This window comes from Choristoneura fumiferana, chromosome 23 (assembly GCF_025370935.1).
Source record: "Choristoneura fumiferana chromosome 23, NRCan_CFum_1, whole genome shotgun sequence".
Taxonomy (NCBI): Eukaryota; Metazoa; Arthropoda; class Insecta; order Lepidoptera; family Tortricidae; genus Choristoneura; species Choristoneura fumiferana.
In genome coordinates, this window is record NC_133494.1 from 5354999 (window position 1) to 5376932 (window position 21934).

At 37.1% G+C, this 21934-nt stretch overlaps 1 protein-coding gene across 5 annotated transcripts in view; it reads right to left on the reverse strand.

Annotated features, from left to right (window-relative positions):
* Positions 1 to 21557, reverse strand: part of LOC141441041 (NAD kinase-like) — a 41344-nt gene extending 19787 nt beyond the window's left edge. The window contains exon 1 of one of the 5 annotated variants that reach the window (XM_074105664.1): positions 21418 to 21557. In XM_074105664.1, coding sequence (XP_073961765.1) covers positions 21418 to 21557 — 140 coding nt within the window. Of the gene's footprint in view, positions 1 to 1772; positions 2076 to 12037; positions 12656 to 21417 lie in introns of those variants that run through there. The other 4 variants (XM_074105663.1, XM_074105662.1, XM_074105667.1 and 1 more) reach the window with 4 other exon arrangements.
* Between the last annotated feature and the right edge of the window lie 377 nt (positions 21558 to 21934).

Below are 21934 nucleotides of genomic sequence, written 5' to 3' on the forward strand. Positions count from 1 at the left end.
GTATCGAAGTGAGTAGATTAGATACTGATATCGTGAAATGACTACCTTGAAAGCCATAATGCTACATAGTGATTCAAAAAATCATCAATGACTTGGCAGATTTTAAGATTTTAGGAGAGGGGAGGGAGTCTTTGAAGCTTGCCATGAACTTTAGCACACTGCGTTTATCTAGTTTAGATTCACGAATATATTGCCTACGATAAAATAAAGCAATTTACAATTTTAATGTACCTAATGGATCTCACTTTTTACAAACTTTTATTTGAATTAAATTGTAATACAACACAACACACATTATTACAATAAGTTACAAAAAGACAAATGCAGTGCCGATAATAGGCGATTAACTCTTCCTCTCGATTTAACTCGCAACGTTCTTACTAATGTAGATAAGTTGTGGTTTAAAAAATTGCACTTAAACTATTTTTTGACCACTTCCTGGTATCAGCTCAATCTGAAATTTGGCATAGTTGTTATATGTGAATTCGGTGATAGTCTCCACAGGCGGGAACTCTTCAGCGGTTTATGATATAGACTTAAAATTTGTACGGATATGTAGTTTGGATGACAAAGTAAGTATAGTCAGCAAAATAAACCTGTATTAAAAATGATTCATTTACATAAACTTATTTGATAATGGTCTTGCCATACAAAAAAATAACTCGAGGCGTCTCAGAATTTCAGAACTGAAGTATTTCTAGATACGTCTAATCTCAGCCGGTAGGTACTATAATAAAGAGAACGTTATGTGTGCAAATTATCGTTAAAAGTAATTAAAAAGAACTAGAGAAAAAAATTTATTTATTTAAGGAACAGTTATGTCATATTAAAATATATACTTAAATACTGTTATATTAAATTGTATACTTAGTAAAATTAAACAACAAAAACGACAGCTGTCAGCAGAGTGTTATTTATTATACAGAGTACAGATCGATGTAAGTATGTAATTAGTTAGGTAAATTCTTTATTAAATAAAAACATGACTGACTTCATGGCTTTTAAAAACGATTTATTTAAATGTAAAAAATAATACACTTAATACACTTCGTACATATTATTGTATTGACAAATTATGAATACCTAATGAAAAATTAGCACACTATACTACGGATAATGTCATTCCAACACCGTTAAAGGAAAAAAAATAAAGTAGATTGGACCTAATGCGTCGGCACAAGGCCATTTTGCGATAAAAAAAACTAAACTGATAAACGAATTCTCGGCAGACAAAGTCGCGGGAGAAACTTAATGAAGAGCAATAAATTAATGACTGAAATTGTTTCGTGTTAATTAAAATAGCGTTATATTTAAATAATTTTAATTATTGCCTCTCAATGAGGCAGAATACGTCATCAGTGTGTTGCGTATATACTCGTATTTACCTAAAGTAGGTAAGTAATATCTTAGTCGATTGTTATTTACATGCCCATGTGTGTTATAAGTTATGTTTTAAAGAATGATTTGTTTACTCTAAAAATTAATAAATATACTTAAACTAAAACCACTAGTACGCTACCGCCGGTTTAAGTACAACTAACAAAGATTAGCACGTGTTATTTCACATTGTTTTATTTTCTCCCGCCGAATTTTTGGTTATTAGTTACATACAAACATAGTTCAGAATTGAACCTACCTATTTTTACCTGTTTAAACACACTAGTCATTTCATTTAGTATACTCGTATTACGTTGTTAAGTTGTACTTTGTTTTGTAGACATTAGATAAAGGTCATTTGTATTTTAATTATTAATCGAATTAGGTGAACATACCCGCGGTTATAATATTCTTCCTTAGCCCTCGTGAGGGCCGTCTTACCGGACTCATGGGAGAACTGTCTACGCAACTGTTGCCTTTCGTTAAACGAATCCATGTTCACGAAGCAAAAATAACAATTGATTTTATTCCGACACTAGCACCATTTTTATTATTTAGCAGTTAAACACTGAAGTTATGATTGTTGTTCGCTCGATAAAATAATCAGATTGGAGAATAGAGTCATGTTTATAAGTGTACGGCGAGGGTGCGCGCGGGAGGATGCGCGTGCGGCGGCGCGGGACTGGCGCGCAGAGCCTCCGCACACTCACTTTGACAGCTCTGACCTTGATGTGCTCTTAACTTGACGGGCTCTTCGAGATTGCCGGTTTCGCAAGCGACTGTTCCGTCCGGTTCTTCATTGCCTTAATTATCTAAAACAACCGATGTTATCGAACGCCTCCTGATGGAATCTCCCGAAATTAGCGCTATCCTGAGGAAGTTTCGCAACTAATATTGCTAATACCGGTAACGCGGTTGAATTTAGTTATGTAGCGTGGCAACAAGATTATTCGCAATCTTTTCGTGAAAATAAACTTGATTGTTGAGTTAAAAAAAAAGCGGCCGGGGCCGGCGTATCGCGTGACACCGCCGTGGTTGATATTGACCGATAATCGCCAGTCCATTACGAACTGACCGAGTTCACAGATACCAGATACACGTATGTACCAATACAGCTGATCTTGTAAATGACGAATGTGATGAAAGTTAAAAAAATTGCTACTTGGCCTTGCGAGTGATCGATATGAACCTTGTCAACTAGTTGTCAAAGGTAGAAGAATTTGCAATTTTAGGACTGTAAAGTAATGCTATTTTAGGCACAGCCTGCCAGGGCTACTAGTTACATCGATCGAGTGTTACGAGGGTTAGGTGTCAACACTACAGCAGCATTGACCCACATTGATGGCGCATCGTTGTCGCCACAATTTCGTCACTGGTAACTAAACCATATGTTTTTGATGAACTGTTATTACCTACTTCTCGTATGTTTTTTATTCCCGTCCCGACGCTTATTTAAGTATACTTTTTATTTCTACTTCTTATATCTAACTAGGATGCAATGCGCCCTATATTGTTCAAATATTAGAGCTTTAGTTTAATTTTAGTAAATTAAAATTGTTTATTTTGCTGGCGGTACTTACCTACTTCTCATACAACTAATAGTCTGGTCTCTGTGTAGTAGCTTAAGTAAGTAGTTGTGTAAAGAAAATAAGTCGCAGTTAGCACACGATGACCAATGGTTGTTTGGGTTTATCATTGTCATGGTAAATATTTTATTTACTCAAAAACTTCCAAGACTTGGTTGCGTTGTGAACTAACAGGCTACTTATTTGCAGACGAACCAACCTAGTACAGTCACCAGCACCAATATCTGACACAACAAGCGTGCATAAATACGTGATACGACTATTTCTAGGGCCGGAAGGACGTGTCAGATATTTTTGCACGCTCCGCTGTGGCAGATATTAATGTCGGTGACTGCACTAACTAGTACAATAGTTTTAAACCAAACCGAAAGTCGCTGATCATTGTTAGCTTGATATGGCTACCTGGAAACCTTATTTCGTTCATCAAAATAATCTTATTAAACTTTGACACTTTGTTAAGATACATATGTCGGCGGCCGATCGTAAAATCCGCCAGATCACGAAATTCCTAGGCATAGTTATCGTGAAATGGCGCCATTTCATGATATGCCTAAAAGTTGGCCAGGCATATCATGATGCGCCTGAGAAACAATACCTACGGCAGATCGATTAGAGCAACGCATCCGTCGATATTCATAGCTCTATACCGGGCACATCGTGATATGCCGAAAAAAGAAAAATTCAGGTACGACGAGCGAAGCGAAGCGAGGAGTTGTTAGTATGGATTGTGACCACAACGCACGAGCCGAGTGAGCGAACCGAGCGTGCCGCGGCAGCGGCCGGCGAAGTGCCAGACAACCGATATGGCGGCGTTACATGATATGCCTAGGAATTTCATGGTCTACCTAAACTGGCCAAATCATGAAATGGCTACGTTTCATGATAGGTATGCCTAGGAATTTCATGATCTGCCTAAACGTCATTAGGCAAATCGTTAAACGGTGGGCGAGTTTTTACGATATGGCGGATGTCCCTTAGCCAATTCATGAAATGGCGCCATTTCACGATATGCCTACGAATTTCGTGATCTGGCGGATTTTAAGATCGGCCGCCGACACATATAATATGTTTACTCAAAGATGGCATGTTACAATGGCAACCGATGTATGACATTCTAGACTCGTCAAAGCGATAAGTCCGGTGACTGACATAGGGTCATCCATCAGACGGAGACATTCGATGATATCAGACTTGACATATATAACAAAACAAACAAAGAAAGGTTAGAAGTTCTTTATATCAGATGTTGTTGTAAGCTGCTTGAAAACCTATCTACAAAACCGGCCAAGAGCGTATCGGACACGCCCAAGATAGGGTTCCGTAGCCATTACGAAAAAATCAAGATATATTTTTCTAAGGATTTCGTATGTTACCGACGCTCGATTTTAATAAAAATTTGCACTTTAAAGTTGAATATTTCGCAAACAGATCACTGAATCGAAAAATCGTCTGGGCAACTCCCCAATGGTCCCAAAAGACCTATCCAACGATACCCTACACTACAGGGTTAGTTGAGAACAAAAAAATCACCCCCACTTTACGTCTATGGGAAGTACCACGCCACGAGATAGATACCCCAACAATTTTTTTATTTTTTTATTTTACTTACCACTGTCGGCGTGGATATGTATATTCCTGTCAGATTACAGATTTCTAGTACAAACGGTCTCTGAGCTTAGCCGCGGACGGACAGACAGACGGACAGACATGGTGAAACTATACTACATGACTACGGAACCCTAAAAAGTGGTCACACTAAGAGCGAATAAATAGCGGGTGAAGTGACATGACACGAATGACGTGAGGCATGGGAAGTGGCAATGGGTTTTCAATTGAGCGTCTAGATCCGATAAAATCTGGTCCTTGTATTGTAACACTTGCAAATATTGTCGTCTATCCCCACAGTACATAAATACATAAATTTAAAACGTTCGCAATTTTCATTCATCTTATTACGACTTCAGGGACTCGATCACGTAGGTATTCTTTATATACCTAATGTAACACTTAGTGGTTTATTATAGGTATTACGTTGTTTAGTTAATCTGGTGATAGAAACGTATGTTTCCGTTAGGAAAAAAATCACTGAAGCAAAAACAAACAATAAGACGGATGAGAATTAGAAAGAAGATAAATAAATGTATTCAAGTCTGTAGAATTGACCGTTTTCTGAGACATTTATAAAAAAAATCGCAATAATTAGTTTTACCAATTTTTTACTAAAACATTAAACCTAGTCCAAATAACTTCTATGAATAAATTATTGGCGATTATACGGGATTTACCGTGGTTTTACTAGTCACCCGAACAAAGACCATTGATTTGGCATGGCGTGGATAATTTTGACATACACCCAGTCAGCTGAGCGGACCGGCCGACTTTCACTATCGACGCGCCTGTAACTGCTTCGCCAGTGCTTCTCTGCGACCATGTGTGAAGCAAACAATGCTCATGAACCATCTTGTTCCTTAACATTCAACTTCAACTTTTCTTCCTTAATGGCATTCCTTAACATCATCTGACTACTTGTTATAACTATTTTCATAACGTGATTAATCTGATTATCGATATCTATTAAAACTGAAATGTAATGTACTACTATGATAAGGACTTGATATAGCATTGTTTCTTCACTACGCTCGTCTAGCAATAAATTCAATAAATACGCAATTCAGTTCCTCAAGAAAAAGATAAAGGTTTATAACTTGATTATCGGTCATTGAATCTAAGTGGAATATGGGACGACGCGGAGGCTTCCTAGCGACAACCTCTAGCCCTAGCCATCTCCAAGCCAATAAAGCTAACGTCGGCGTTTAACTATAAAAAAAACTTACATTGTTCGCCTTTTGTTTTTGAGTTTTATTTGTTGAAGGTTTCCCTTATTATGACACGTGACTTCGTTATGGCAACCGAGGCGTAAACAGTCAACGGTCACTTTTAGCCGCGGAGGGGACAATCGATAATAGTATATTGTATTGTACTGCTGTCTAAGGAATCCAGTTCACGTCCACTTAATCAGTTTTCTTTTAAGCCATTAATTAGGCTTAAGAAAATTCCAATTAGGTATATCTACCAAATCATTCTATGCCATTTGGAATCCTTACTTACTATTATAAGGGGAAAAGTTTGTTTGTTTGTTACGCTTTCACGCCGTAACTACTGCACCGATTCCTATGAAATTTTGTATACGTTATATTAAAAGTCCAGAATAAATAATAGGATATTTTTTATCCCGAATAAAATTGCCGAGGGAAGGGATGACCAAAAGTTTGTTTTGTATTCTAACCGCTGAACTGACCTCTCTACATAGAACTATGAATGCACATTACACAACACCATTTCTTGCATAATCACATGCATAATCACATGCTTGCTTACATGCTTGCTTGCATGGCTTGCTTGCATGCTTGAATGCATCCTTAAATGCATGCTTGCTTGCACTATTTCATGTTTAACCTCCTAACGCCCAAGTCAAATTTTAGATTTATAAACATGAAACTTTATGTCATTTATGATAGAGTTTGATTTAAAATTACAATAAGTCCTTTATAAAGGACTCTGGGCGTTAGGAGGATAATTACGTACATGCTTGCTTACATGATTTCTTCCACGCTTGGTTGCATGCTTGCTTGCATGCTGGTCTACATGCTTGCTTACATACTTGCTCGCATGCTTGCTTGCACTATATCTTGCATAATTACAAGCTTGCTTGCACGCTTGCTTCCATGATTGAATGCATGCTTGCTTGCAGCCTTGAATTCATGCTTGCTAGAACTATTTCTTGCATAATAACATGCTTGCTTTGCTTGTATTCCTGAATGAATGCTTGCTTGCACTATTTCTTGCATAATTATGCTTGCTTACATGCTCACTTGCATGCTTGCTTGCTTCTTTGAAATGTTTATGGTTCAGGCGAGCGAAGCCGCGGGTAAAAGCTAGTAATAAATATTTCTTAAATAACATAATATCTACCTACGTAGCTAGGCTCGCAATTTTACTGCTTTGTAATTGATATGATAACCATAAGATATTATATCGCCAAGTAGACTTAAGAAGAACGGTGCCATTATGTATGTCTTGCCTAAAACACTTAAAGCATTAAAATATTGACAGTGTATGTTTCTTGCTGCGCAAAGTGCATAGCATATATCCCAGAAAAAAGTTCCCCGTCCAGCGAGTCGTATTTACTATGCTTTTTGCTTTATTATCTTTTTGCTAGAACTAGCAAGATAGCGGGAATTAAGATGGAAGCTAGGTTAGCTAGCACAATGTTTACATGCAGAAGTGCGGCTATCTTATTATGCTTGATGCAAACAGGAACAGGTATTTGAAATAGGTAAGTACTAACGCCAAACAAAACTTGAACGGAAATTGAATTAACTTTTATTTATAGACTGGCTGCTAAAATGATCGGATGGCCATTTGAGGTCACAATAGGATGTCTGGAGATTTACGTATTGCCACGTGAGTAGAAAATTAACTTCAGGACTGGAAACTAGCTTCGCCGGCCGCTCGCTCGGCTCGCGCGCTGTTGTGGCCGCAGTTCTATTCTAACCTAACCCACCTACTTATGTAGCTTCTGTGCTGTTCTGGCGCTACGCCTGCTGCTGTCACAGCACTCTTACTTTGCTGGCCTTCATTTATGGTAGCTGTTCGTTCCTTTAACCAAGTCATTATGCCATGTTAAGGTCAGCACTATTTGAAATTCCGTAAAAATACTATTGTATTATCCAAACTAGTATTTCGCTATGCCATTATGTCATATAAAAATCGGCGATACTATTGTTCTGCTATTTAATATTCTGCAGAAGTTTATTCGGCGATAACAGTGTTCTGCCATTAGTAAAGCAAACTAAAGCAAAGTAATGATTATGCAAAAGTATCATTCGGCTAAAAAAAAATATGTGATACCGGTTATGCGGAGTGTATTTCGGAGAATCGATATTATGCAAGATAAAGGGAACCCGTGTTGGGATTGTCTCTACTCTCTAACAATCCACTCTCATCATTTGGCACACCATCTGCCGCACAACCTTTTTATTATTAACTACTTATGTATGTATTTATGTCATTGTCAATTATATATATTTGTGATAATTCTATTGGCTATTTTACATAAAATATAATTATGTAACGTATCACCCACCGCAGTAATTTGTAATATAATGTCTTGTCTAAAGGCCATGACCTAATTCAAGCAAGGAAAATTATACTTGACATACATCATAATTTACTATGTATATGACCGTGTATTTAATTGTACCATTGCACTTATCGCACTTATTTTCTGAAGTGGAACAAATAATAATATTAGCACTATCAATATTTTTACTTATTTTTTTGGTGCCATGAGGTTATCAGTGACAGTCGAAGTATGGTTCATTAAGTAAGACCAAATAAACAAACTTCATCTAGAACATTTGGAACTAATCGGGACAAACTTAAAAAAATAATGACAGTTTGAGCTTTGTCACCACTTAATAATACTAAAAACTTCAAAATTTTTACCCTGCTCCTTAGCTTAAATGACATTGCAGTATTGCAGATTTAAATGATAAATTTAGTTGACGATATCTAATAGAATATGTAGATGAATCTATTACATATGATAATTAGGATTTTTCAGTAAAGAGTAGTTTATATACCTTGAGATTTATATGAAGCAAATTTTTGCGTTGTTTAAGAAATTACGTGATCGTTCGGCTAGGAATTGCAATAATATTGAATAACTCGTGCGCAAACGCAAACACTGGGAACGTAATTCTGTAGATAAATAAACCACAGAACCGCGGTTAATAAATAATACTGCTCATTACAGAACGTAGTGTGAACACAGTGACATGAAAAAGCCGTCCATTAGGTTTTTCAGATGTGGACAACCTTGAGATAAGATAATTAAATCTGAGAATATTGTCACGACTACACCACAGCTAGGATAGCTGGCCGTGAAACTTGTTTGCCCCGATTTGAGAGTATGCTTCTTTTTATTTTAAGTACATTAGATTCGGTAAAAAGGATTCTGTGATAAATGAGAATTGTGGTGAAGTTGAGCCAGGCTTATGGTGTTAAAGCAGATTTTGAGATAATATACAGGGTGAAAAAAATCTATGGGCCCTGGACAGTATCCAGAACGAAGGGGGTAATTCCGAAAAACTTATTTGTTAATTTAATAAAACTCTTTCTCTTTGTAATACCCGTCTAAGAAAAAAAATGTTTTATGTTTGCGTGTTCTTCATATTTATGATAAAAAAATATTAGATTTAGCTTTTTTTTAATATTTCAAACACCAAATGTTTATTAGACAAATTTTAGCCTGAACAATAATCCTATCGATTCGTATAATAAAATAGCGACTGTTTATTTTTTAATTTTTAGGTTTGATTCCCGGGTGAGACAAGCGAAGTTTAGAAGATCTTTGAATGCAGTTTTGTTTCATTTTAAAAATAAAGGAATGTTTCCTTTCAGTTCAATTAGCTTAACTAAAGAATTTGATAACAGATCATTTTGGTACAAACGTCTAAATATACAATGGTTCGAAATGTCTCAAAAAGTATGTAAATATAAACATGATATATTAACAAAAGACAAATTAATTGGATGCCACAAAAACCTAAGAGCGAATAGAAGATAAATGGTCAAGATCTCAAAATAATCATTAGGTTCGAAAAATTCAAGTATTTAAAAATATTAATAAAAGTAAAACAAAGTAATAACTAAACTATAACTAAAAGAAATTTGAAATGTATCCCCCCGCGGCATGGACCCAAAGATGCTGGCAGCATTTCCTCGCTGTATAGCAATGCTGATACGTTGTGCGAAAAGCTGCCAGCTTTATGGTCCCCTGTGGTATCCGAGAGACGTTTGGATCATTATTTGAATATAATTTTTGCGCTGGGCCCCCAGCGACCTAAGGTGTCAACCCCGAATGGAACAAAGTTGTATTCAGGGCCGACACCTTTGTATTTGTTTATTTTGAGTTTTTCCGCCGCCTCTGCTGCTGCCTGCACCAGCTTGAATAGCTGTTCCGCGGACGTGGGAAGGAGCTAGTGTGTCTACGCAAGTAGCGCCCCACACCAGCACACGACCCAATTTCCACGGAATCAGTGACATTCCGTCAGGTCTCTTGCCATCAGCTCTGGCGATGCCCGATGGCTCCAGTAACACTGGCTGGCACATTGACGGTGGTAAGAGAGCGACGGATAATGTCATTGAGCGCAGAGTGTCTCGAAAAGTGGCCTGCACTCTTCTGGCACGAAAGACCGTGGTGTCCCAACGCGCTGACCTCAATGCCGCATGGAGCATTTATGCGGTGCGCAAACTGCTACTCCCAGTCGCAGGCAGATTGAAATTCTGGGTGTCGGGCTCTAGAAAAGTGCCAGTGTTGGCTGATGGAAAGGCGTGTAACCAGCACCCGGCTTCTTTTGTACCTGCAGCCAAGAGTCTGGCACGATCAGAGCCCATGCTGCGGCTCAGGAGGGATTCGTATGTCAAATTTGATCCGATGCCGTCCCAGGACCGTTGCAAATTTAAATTTTATGGAATACGTATTATTGCGTATGTACAACATACCTATTTCATAATTGTTTCTTTGGACATGATTTTACACATTGACATATTAATTATTTTCGTAGTTTTGTAAAATTTAGTGTTTTTATTTTATTTGGTTAATTTTGGATTTTGTAATTGTATTTTTGACGATCGTTTTGTGAAATCCTTATATTTTGACATATTGTATATATTATATGGAATGTAATGTATCTAATTTTCACTAATAAATAAATAAATCTATCTATCTCAAATGAAGTGAACCCAACATGCGCGAATATGAAAAGACAAACAAGTATCTTGGGCTATGATATTTCAATGTTTAAATTCAAATGTAGATGAAGTTGCGCACCAAGATCTAATCTAAAAAAACAATGTGCACATTTCCAATTAAAATAGTAAAAATATGTGCTGTACTGCACCTACTGCACCCATTTTAAGTGGACGTGAATTACAGGAATGGCCGTTTGAGTAGGCAAAGTATCGAGAGCTAAACAGTCATTACTTCGCCGATACGAGTTAGACTTGTCCAACAACACCATCAATTAAATAGTTTATTCTCGTATGCACTTTTGAAGGCAAAAGATTATTCTTAAAAGGCGCCGGCTTTCTAGAACCGCGATGTCTGTAATTTCACCAGTTTCTATACCTTTTACAGGTTTAACGTCTTCCGTTCGTACTTTCTGTGAAGATTTGTTCTCTTCGAGGTTGCATCGAATGATCCTGGTTTAAATTCAGAAATGCAGGATCCAAGAAAGTAATTTTTACTGCAAGCGATTTAAAAATCACGTTCAGTTTTGGGCAAACCACACAATGGTGTTTTAAAGTCGAACAAAAAATGTTATTTGAGATTGATAAACCTGTAGTTAAACAAGTATGTTGGCACTCAATCTTGTAATGTTTTTGCAATCTTATTCAAAAAGCTTATCTTATTTAAACAACGTGACGATAATGAACGACTCGTCTCATTATTCATGACAAAACTGATATCTTTACAAATCGATAGACACGCAAATGATAGCATATAAAAAACTATGTTGGTGGCACATAGACACAGCACAAGCACATCGTTATCTTTTGATTGATCCTCTAGTTAATTACTACCATGGCTGATTTGGAAAAGATACAAGATGATATTCTGTAAAGTTCACATGGTGTAGCAGAATAGATGGACGGTTATACGAGTTGACATTTTCACTAATTAGCACTTATTTAAATAATTGTGAATGTTGTAAACTTCCAAGGATTACGATTTCATTACACTGTTGTATGTATACTATAATAATATACATAATGTGCTAAGGCTTTTGAGTAAAGTTGCAAGATTTAATCTTACTGAAAATCGATTTAAGAATTCTTTAATTTTTCTGAGCTGTGTTTTATTAAGTACCTAGTACGTATTTAGTCATAATTGATTACTGATTACGATTATGTTTATTTACGTACGGATCAGAAACAGTCAACCCGTGTATAAAAATTGTTGATTGTTTGAGTATGAAAAAAAAAGAGTTTTTGTGAGTTTGACTTACGGCCAAGTACCAGACCTCCGTCGCCTGACAGCTCTAGGCTGCGACTCCGCGGCGTGCAGCAACCCCTGAGGGATGAGACTCTTGGAGCCCTTGGAGGGCTTGCGCCGGAGTCGATAATCAGACTTCTCGACCGTACTTTTGCAAAGTCTCAGCGTCGATAGCTCGCTCTCCGATCCACACCATAACGAGTCCATCGCAAGCATAATTCCACGACTTCAGGGTTGGATTTTAAATTTTTAACACATCACGAAAATCCTTTGCAAAAAAAATAGTAAAGCGATTTGATCCTTGCCTTGATCCGACAAACCGGCTGGTCTTTGGCAGCGGAATGAAATTTTAGAACGTTCAAATTCAGCAAGTGTGCGAAATTTCACAATAAGCAAGTCGTTGCAACGTAACGTTAAGTCGGACTTGCGCGATGTTCTATTATATTTTAGGCAACACCGGCTGGATGGTTGAGTGACCTGAAGGCAGGCCAGGAGTCTGAATTATTGAATGGCACGGAAATGTCGCGGTTTCGCGCGCTGCGGGGCGTCCAATGCGTCCGGCGCGAGTGTGCGTGAGAGAGCGCGTCCGTGGCCCGACTGACTGCGGCGGCTCAGCACTAGCCGCTGCCCGCGAGTGCGCCCGCCGACCGAGCCAAAGTTGACTGACTCTCGAAAATTGCAACAAGCCTGGACGCCGTTATCACCACGATTTAGGGCAGTGATTAAGACGGTCGTGAATCATGATTCAGGTCGGGCCAAATCGTGCTGCATGCCATGCTACTGAAATAGTTTTACAGGCTGCTGATGGATGACACTGATGAACCAGAGAGATGAGCCAATGACAATGTTAAAAAGTGTAGACAGTTGAAATAGTTATGTCACATAGTTATTTAAAAGGCTATGTTTATTTTTACTCATATACTAAGTAATAAAATTAGCGGTAAACTATTCCAGTGAATTATTATGCGTAGATAGATAGGTACCTATCTAGTTTGTGAGTAGGTTCTGTGTAAGCAGGTGACCGGCGCATGAGCATAGCGTGCGGCGCATCGCATGTTATCAGCCAGCCCCTCATCGCGCGGATGTAATTGTCTTACTTTAAAAGTATTGCCTAGATAGTTGCAAAATAATAACTTATAAAAAATTTAACTGTTTCCATGTGAAACTCGTATCACGTTATCAAGAACACAATAAGGCAGCTCAAACTATTTTTTATGACGTAGTGTGGAAAAAACGCAAGTACCAAACGTATATACACCTATATGTATACCATGCACATTCGCAACATCAGAGCACTGCAGATGCGTTGGCAGCTTAGAGGACTACGATAGTGTGTGGATAGATCATAATAGAGAGCCTCTCCAAAAAATACCGAAGTCCTACGGGCCCCGCACCAGCTAAGGGAATAAGGGCTTCGCGGTGGTCGCTTAAAATAAATTAAAAATGTTACATAGAGTGCTGAATAATTAATGACATAGAATATGTTACCACGCATGCTATGAATTTCAAACGGCTGAAAAGTGGCCCAAAATTGCATTGCTTAGAGAAAAGAAGAAAGAAAGAAAAAATAAATTGCCATAAAAAAACACTAAAATAAAATAACATATTTATTGCTTGTGGCAAAAGGGATCGGTTCAGCATAAGCCGTGTCCACGCAGCGAGCCGCGGGGCCTCGGCCCTGGTTTTCAGCCTTTACAAAATACGTCTTGATCGCGTTCGCGTTAAAATCTCAATTTATATGGAAACACGAACAGCGCCTCTAGCGGAACGTTTGCGATGTTCGTGTTTCCATACAAATTGTGATTTTAACGCGAAAGCGATCGAGGCGTATTTTGTAACCGAAAACTTACACTAAGGGCACTGGCCCTTCCGTCTATGAGCGTATACAAAAATCTATGCTAGGGTGAGCAGCTCACAACTAATATTATTACCTAATTATGATTGGTTTTTTTTTGGAGTCTTTTTGTATTTTTTATTTCAACTCCAAATTTGTTACTTTTACGGGTATCCCGTGAAACCATATCGAAAATACAAACTGAGACATGGATGCACAGAAAAACCAGAAAAAGAGACCAGCACTAGGAATCGAACCCAGGTCCTCAGCATTCCGTGTTGCGTGCTATAACCCCTAAACCACTGCTGGACAGGAATCTAGACACGAATTTTTCCTATGCATACATAGGATTTTTGTATACTCAAGAATCTGGAAACAATTAAGTAATTATAAAAGACCCCAACAAGAGTGGTTGTATTGTCTTAATTGCCACAGAGACGGTTTCTTGATTTCGATTGAAAGTAAATCCAGGTGGAGCGTGAATCATAACGAGTGAATGCATGTACAGTCGCAGGCGCATCCATTCTATTGTAATTAGTGCAAATGGCGTAATGCTAAATGTCGGGGTTGATGATCTTGGTTTCGAACAATGATTCGTGAGCATTTGAAATGCATTATAATGAAAAAAAAGGCTTATTTTTTAAGTAGTATAGCAGTCAACAGATAGAAGATACTTCTTATTTTATCTGTATTATTATGTTCGTCTGCCTGTTTGTCACAGTGCTGTATCTCAAGAACCGTAATAGATATAGATAGCCGAAATTTATACAAAGTGTGATTGATGTGTTACCTATTTCTATAAAAAATAAAAATTAAGGAGGACACCATATGAAAAACGTATTACTTTGGTTTTCCCTCTGTCTTCTGTTCGTGATTTAAATATATAAAAGAAAGAAAGAAAGAAAGAAAATGCGTTTATTGCCAACAATTAGGTAGGTATATAATGCATATTACACAAGAAGGGTACCTACTCTAAAAATTAAGTTAACTTACTAACTATATGCGGGTTCTATAAAAGTTCGTGAGACCTGCTTTCTAATGTAGGGGTTAATGAACTTTTATAAAAATCCCGCCTTAACCTAAAAGTATCCCCGCATGCTACTCGACCCACTTACATATACTTGACATATATACTTGACAGAACCCTCGGTGCACGAGTTCCGACTCGATCTTGGCCGGTTATTACGAGATTTTATTTACATGCTTTGTTTGTTAGTATAATATGTCAAATCTTAAAGTTGAATGGAACCCACTTCCAGTAAGTCGGAGTAGGTTAGGTACAATGCAAGTACAGTCAGCAAAAAACTGTGTTAATTTTATTCTGACAAAAACTTATTTAAAGCATTACTTCACTCGATATACACGATCCACACGACTTCTTTCCAAATAATGGATGGATACCCGTGGCGAGACCGCAAACATGACCGGAATAAGTTTTTTTTTAACCTGTGAACATTTGTTTCAATAAAGTCTCAAAGTTTGTAGTTTTGGGAGAAACATAAATAAAAATAATCCCTAGATTCCCTTTATACCTATAATTTTAAAATTGTTATTTTTAATTTATTTTATTATTTTTATTCAATGATGACATATGTATCGTTATTTACTATAATTTATTGGAACACCATTATTTTAAAAAAATTGCATGTCGAGTCGAGCTTGTAGCGATTGTCGGCTGATTACTGTGACTAATTACTTAAGATCTTGTAAACGTATTTTTTTATGGAACAGGCGGATCGCTTGATGGTAAGCGATTACCGTCGCCCGTGGACACCTGCAACACCAGAAGAGTCACAAGTGCATTGCCGGCCTTACGTATTCCGGCAAATAAAGAATTACTTATAAAAAAAATAGTCAGCCAACGTAGAATGATAAGGCAGTAAACGCTTATGCCTAACTTAGTGCAAGAATCCAGGGCAAGAGCCATTGACACAGAATTTAAAATAAACCTCTGCTCAATTGGTTGATTATCGTCTAGTTTCTGTGAATCCAGTACCTACTTGTATCACTACTTAATATCTCTAGTCTGTTGGCTACCGTAAAATAACGTAGAGACCGCAAAAGGAAATCATTTTTTTTTTAAATCCACAGGTGAACCTCAGACGAAGTTGGTGAGTGTAGTTAGGGCATATTAAGACTCTAGCAAAACATTCCCTATATTTGAGTTGAAAATCATGAATATGAGAGTCACGAAACGTCAAGAAAAAACATTTCCAGTAGGGCGGTAAAAGCAAACGCTACTACATTCTTTCTAAAACATCACTTCAACATTAAATCAAAAGCCAAAACTATAGGAAAGTGCATTTCACAAAACCATTCACTAATGAAAGCGTTTCAGTAATTTGGACAAACACGCAAGTCTGTTCTACGAAAAGTATTTTTAATTACACTCTATTGTCCTTAATTAAAGAAAGTGGCAGCCATCTTTGAACTGAAAGTTATAGACTGTACTCCATTATCCTACTTGGTAAAATTTAAGGAATCTACTCTACCACATTTACTTTCTATATTAAAATTATAAAGAGAAACTTTGTGCGCTTTTTTTTATTGAGAAGTAATTTCTGCTGAACCGATTGAAAAAATCTTAACCTACTTCTTAATCTTAACCTACACTATCCCTGATTAACTTAGGCTACTTTTTTATCCCGAAAAAGTTTTAGCCCTATCGAGGGACGCAAAGTTACGGGCATTGCTAAAATTAAGCAGGTATTTTATGAAACTCCGCGATACCTGAAGACTGAAGTCTTCAATCAGTGAGTGTTGCCATATGTGATGAGATGACATTATGGCCCTGATTTAACTGTTGGCCTCTTGGAGAGGCTCAGAGTCACGCACCGATCTAGATAGCTTTGCACGGGGTTTGTTTGCGCGATAGAATCCGGTACTAAAGTCACCTACATACCTTAAAGGATATGCAAGTTGAAGTGGCAATGGACGGGTCACATCGCTAGAATAACGGATAAACCGTCAGGATAAAGAGGTTTTCGAGTGGCGACCACATACTGGAAGGCGAAGCATTGTTAGACTGACAACATTGCGAGAGTTGCGGGCAACCGGTATTATATGCAAGAGTGCTACGATGCAAGAGTGGCGTTTTGTCATACTCAAAAAAATTAAAGCATTTTGTGCGTTTAAGAAAAAAAACACCTCATAAAAGTCATGAATGACGCATTCTAATTGGTCAATTTAATTTCACATGCACAAACGATTACTTTTGATTTGTCCAATTGTGGTTTCAGCACGCCGGGAATTAAATTCAGAAATTATATTCTAAAAAGTCGTACAGTATTATGAAATACATATATTGATAAGACCTGTTTTCGTAACGTGTTACATTGTTGTCGTGTTTTGCGAGCCTTAAACAAGTCAGCTGTTAAATGTACATTTATACGCAGTTTTGTTTGGGTACTGGGTTTAGGTTACCTATGGCCACATTTTCGTTCGAGCAGTGTCGTGAAAAATTAATTGAGGTAAAATAAAAAAAGATAAAAAAAACTAGCTGGTCAGAGGTCGTTTTTCTTCAGTTACAATCGCATATAAACAGGGGAGTATTGCATGCAACTGACATAGGCTTTCAGGATGGGACCCTAATGAAGTTGATAATTTTGTAATTAGAAAGCAGAATCGAAGCGGAAATTAAGATCTTCTTCAGTATAAATATGCGTCTACAATGTCTATTTCATTATTTATTGTATGCTACTTGTACATAGGAGCCAGAAAGTTGGACTCATAGAAACGTTGACGAAGGCGAAGCCAAGTTCCATAGGACCTTTTGAGCACCAAAATATGTTACTGATAACGTAATGGGCTATCACTGAGCCTGAGCCTATCAGTGCTCTGCGATATGTCCTGTTCATTATTAGAGTGCTTATCAGATCCTCTGACGTTTATATTGGTACCTATTTCTGCTTATTGTGTAATATTGGGGCCTTGAGATTTTGAATTGTCACTTCTAATAGTTAACGCAAAATTATAGAAACAAGCTGCACCAACTTAAATAAAGCTTTTTAAAATTAATCCGAAACATTTCATCCTAAAGGTTATTACTTAGAAATTTCAAAAATTTATTCTCGCTTTTGACGCAGGACTATGAACATCGATCACGATCAGTATAAGATACAGTCGAGTTCATAAACTTGAGAGCAAAAATTTTATCAAAAATATCTGAAAACGACTATTGTTAACGGCGTAGAAGTGTGTTCAGATATTTTTGATAAAATTTTTGCTCATAATTTTATGAACTCGACTGTAACATTGGCAATCACAATAAAAAATCCTGAAAACCATTTCCTAACTCCAACTAACATTCAACTAACCTAACCTAAACTGCTGGAATATTCCTTGTTTATAAAACTTGTGTAAAATTTAAAGAATGCACTAGACCTTGATCCTTGTCACATGTATATAGGTAAGTACGTAAATTTTCAATAACAGAATGAATGAGAATCAACAAAAGGCAAATATGTAAAAACCGGCTACAACACAATTTATTATTTCCGAGTTGACATAACATACCTACGAGCAGATTAAAAAGACAATTGGATGACCTTATGAATGTCATGCAGTTAGACGAATAAACAATAGTTTTAATTTTGATGTTTAAGTTATTATTGATGTTTGTAAATGAATGATGTCCAATGGACTATCATTGGACTAGAAAGTGCATGCAGTTAACGCGCAAAAATGAGGGTAGACTTAGACTCCGTTTCCACCAGAGATGTGCGAGTGTGAGGATGTGTTCCGAGGAATGTGTTTTTCATGAACCAATAGAAACACTTAATTTACCTCGCCTCGCTCCGTTTAGCTTTTTCCACCATAGATGTGCTGTGCGAGGATAGGTAAATGAAGCGTTTCTATTGGTTTATGAGAAACGCATTCCTCGCCACACTACCTCGCACATCTTTAATGGAAACGCAGACTCAGAACTAATATTAACACCTACCTGCAAATTCTTCAGTTTTTTATATATGAATGACTCCTAAAAATTGCGCCTGCTAATGCTTTAAAATCAATTCTTTAAACAGTAAAACTTAGCTATAACACTTTTACTAGGCGTTTGTAATTATGTTATTGTAGTAACAAGAGGCTTAGTAATTGAGAAACATTTGATAGTACTTCATGTATTTTATATTTTATGAAGTTTATTAGTGGCAATATAAGTATAAATATATACCAAATAAGTTAGTCTTTAGGCATACACCCTGGCGATGTCTGGATATATAACGGTTTGATTCTCAAGATGCGATAGATGAATGGCAAAAATAGATGGTGGTGGGCAAACAGTGGATTCAAATGGAGAGTTTTTATTCATTGCGGTGTTTTAAGAGGGGAGGAGAGGAGGGGAGGGGTGGAGACCACGGATCGGCAAACGTAGAGTAGCCGAGGATCATGCTCAGTGGCATAGTGAACATAGGCTGATGATGATGATGATGAAGAGGGGAGGCCTTTGTTCGGCAGTGGACGTCTTCTGGCTGATGATGATCACAATGAATGGGTAAGGAAGATAATTGGCACATTTTTATTAAAAAAATAAACATTAAACTTGCACTATTATATTTTTTTAATGGAAAGCACTTGTAATTCACAATTACTTTTTTACTTACTTGAAATTGACTTCAGATGGCACCAATGGATTGGATAGGGACAATACATGTATGTATTAAAAACACACTTATAAATATGTTAACTGGAAAGCATTTTGTACTTCAGAAAATCAAATCTTCTGGTTGTTTTATCTTTGTCAAGCAATTCAGCACAAAGCATAATATATGGCTCTCAATGTATTATTAAAATAGTTAAGTACCACACCCCTCCTTACTTCTTTATGTCATGGCATGCCACATAATGTTTCGTTTTAGCTGCAGTCACGGTAGAGTGTAGAATAATATCCATAATTAAGTAGGTAAAAATTAAAATAGAACAGTTTTGTTACCTTCTTTCCCTGCCTTCACACAGTAATTTTCTGCTCAACATTGTTCGTAATCTAAATTCTACTCTAAATCAATACATAATAAATACTGTTCAACTGCATCAAGACTGCATCATAATAAAAACTCAGTTCGACATACAGAGACTCGAGATATAGCCATTTAATGTCACTTTGCAAAACTAATAGGCAACCATACGTTGTGTTGTGTACACAAGTGTAAAATAGGCAATGACAGCGCAAATAAATACTGAAATTTAAAGTGTTTTAAAACAATACCTAATATCTCTTCTATCGAGTAATCTCTTGCCAATGAAAAACAACAATTTGTGAAACTTGTATGAACATACCTTTCTTCTTCTTCGTCTGTTTCTTTGCTAGTAGTCGGGCGCTTCTGCTTGAGTTTATTTTCCATTTTCAAAATGCCCTTTACTGAGCATATGTCTCCTTCAGGAATACCTTTTTTATCCATTGTTAATAATCATTACAGTAAGCTTTTAGTTAATCACATTACTGGCTATTTTTTATCAATTACAAACTCAGAAAAAAATATATGTTTTCATATTCATATTGAGGTTATATTTTACAAAAATAAAGCACAGCACAGGCAGCTGACACTGACAGCTGCACATTTTTTTTAAGTTCATCCCTTTAAGGATACGCAAAAGATACTAAAGATGTACAGCCGCACGTCTCACCTAACTACATTTTACTTCACTTTTTCCTTACTTTTTCACATGAATTCCTCATTTTCCAAGTATTAACGTTAATTTAATGTAAAAAAATTTTTGATATCCACCAAAAAAATTAATCAAAGAAAACAATTAAAATTGAAGCACTGCTGCGAGAGCACGATCCATCCTCGTTCGCGCCAACCTGTCTGAGCAGTGATAAATAATGCTCGAAAAATAATAACGATAAATTTAAACCCGTACTGTCTAGGTACAGTCGCCATCAGATATTTCGGAGAGGCCAAGGTTATCAAAAATATCGAAACATGAATTCTAATGCCTTAATAATAGTGCATGTGCCGATATTTTTGACCACCTTGGCCGCTCCGAAATATCTGATGGCGACTGTACTTTATTGCGCTCCATTTCGCAAAATAAATTTGAAATAAGTATAAAACAGAATAAATAATTTTTCAATAGGTAATGCTGATTAAATATTTTTGATCTTCAAAATAAAGAAAAATACTTACAATATTTATTTCTTGTTGGCAGCACTAATTTATATTTTGGGAACTTCTAGCGTCAGTTGCACCCATGTCGCACCAAGTTACTTCTCCGTTTCTTCTTTGACAAAGTTATGGTAGAGACTGAGGACGGTAGAGTCAATTGCAATGATAGCTCCTGCTTTGGCCATGCAGTATCGTTGCAGTACAAAACGCTTTATAAAAATTGGCTGATTCCTTACTGCGCGCGTATTGTATTTCATTGCGCCTGTATTTTTACCGAAGCATCGACAGCATACCGCCAAGTCAGAAAGTGGCCTTTATTATCCATAGAGTGATGCTGAAAGTCGATGTTTTTTTCGATGTTGGTATACACACACTGTGTTATGGGAACATCACAAAATAACTCTATCATACCACCTTTCATACACATTGGTGTCTACTTAAATATTGATTTACCTGAAGGTTTTCAGTCTGTCATCTAGTTTGGTCAGCGGTGTTTTTCTGAGAGGGGCTGGCGAGCCTCCCGGCGAGTGCTCCCTGGACTTGGACTCGGCCACCATGGCGCGCGCCACCATCAAATCTTGCTCGTTCAGCATCTTAAAATAGAATAAATCAAGTAAATATTTGTTATACCAACTCGAAAAGGCGACCTGGCAGGCCTAGACGGCGACGGCGGGACGAACTATGGACTAGGTACTTCTTGAAGGACTGGTCCTTGTATGTAGAGGACAGAGAGCAGTGGAACTATTGGGGGGAGGGGGAGGCCTTTGTTCAGCAGCGGGACAGAATAGGCTAACAATAATAATAATATTAATAAATATGTGTTCGATAAAAATAGAGTAGATATGTATAGGATGTCCCGGAGGTGATAAAGTAATAAATTAAGTAGTATTAAATAATAGTAATGAAGAAACGAAAATGTTTATTCGGCACCTAAACAAAATAGGTAGGTACAGTCAAGGTCAAGGTTTTA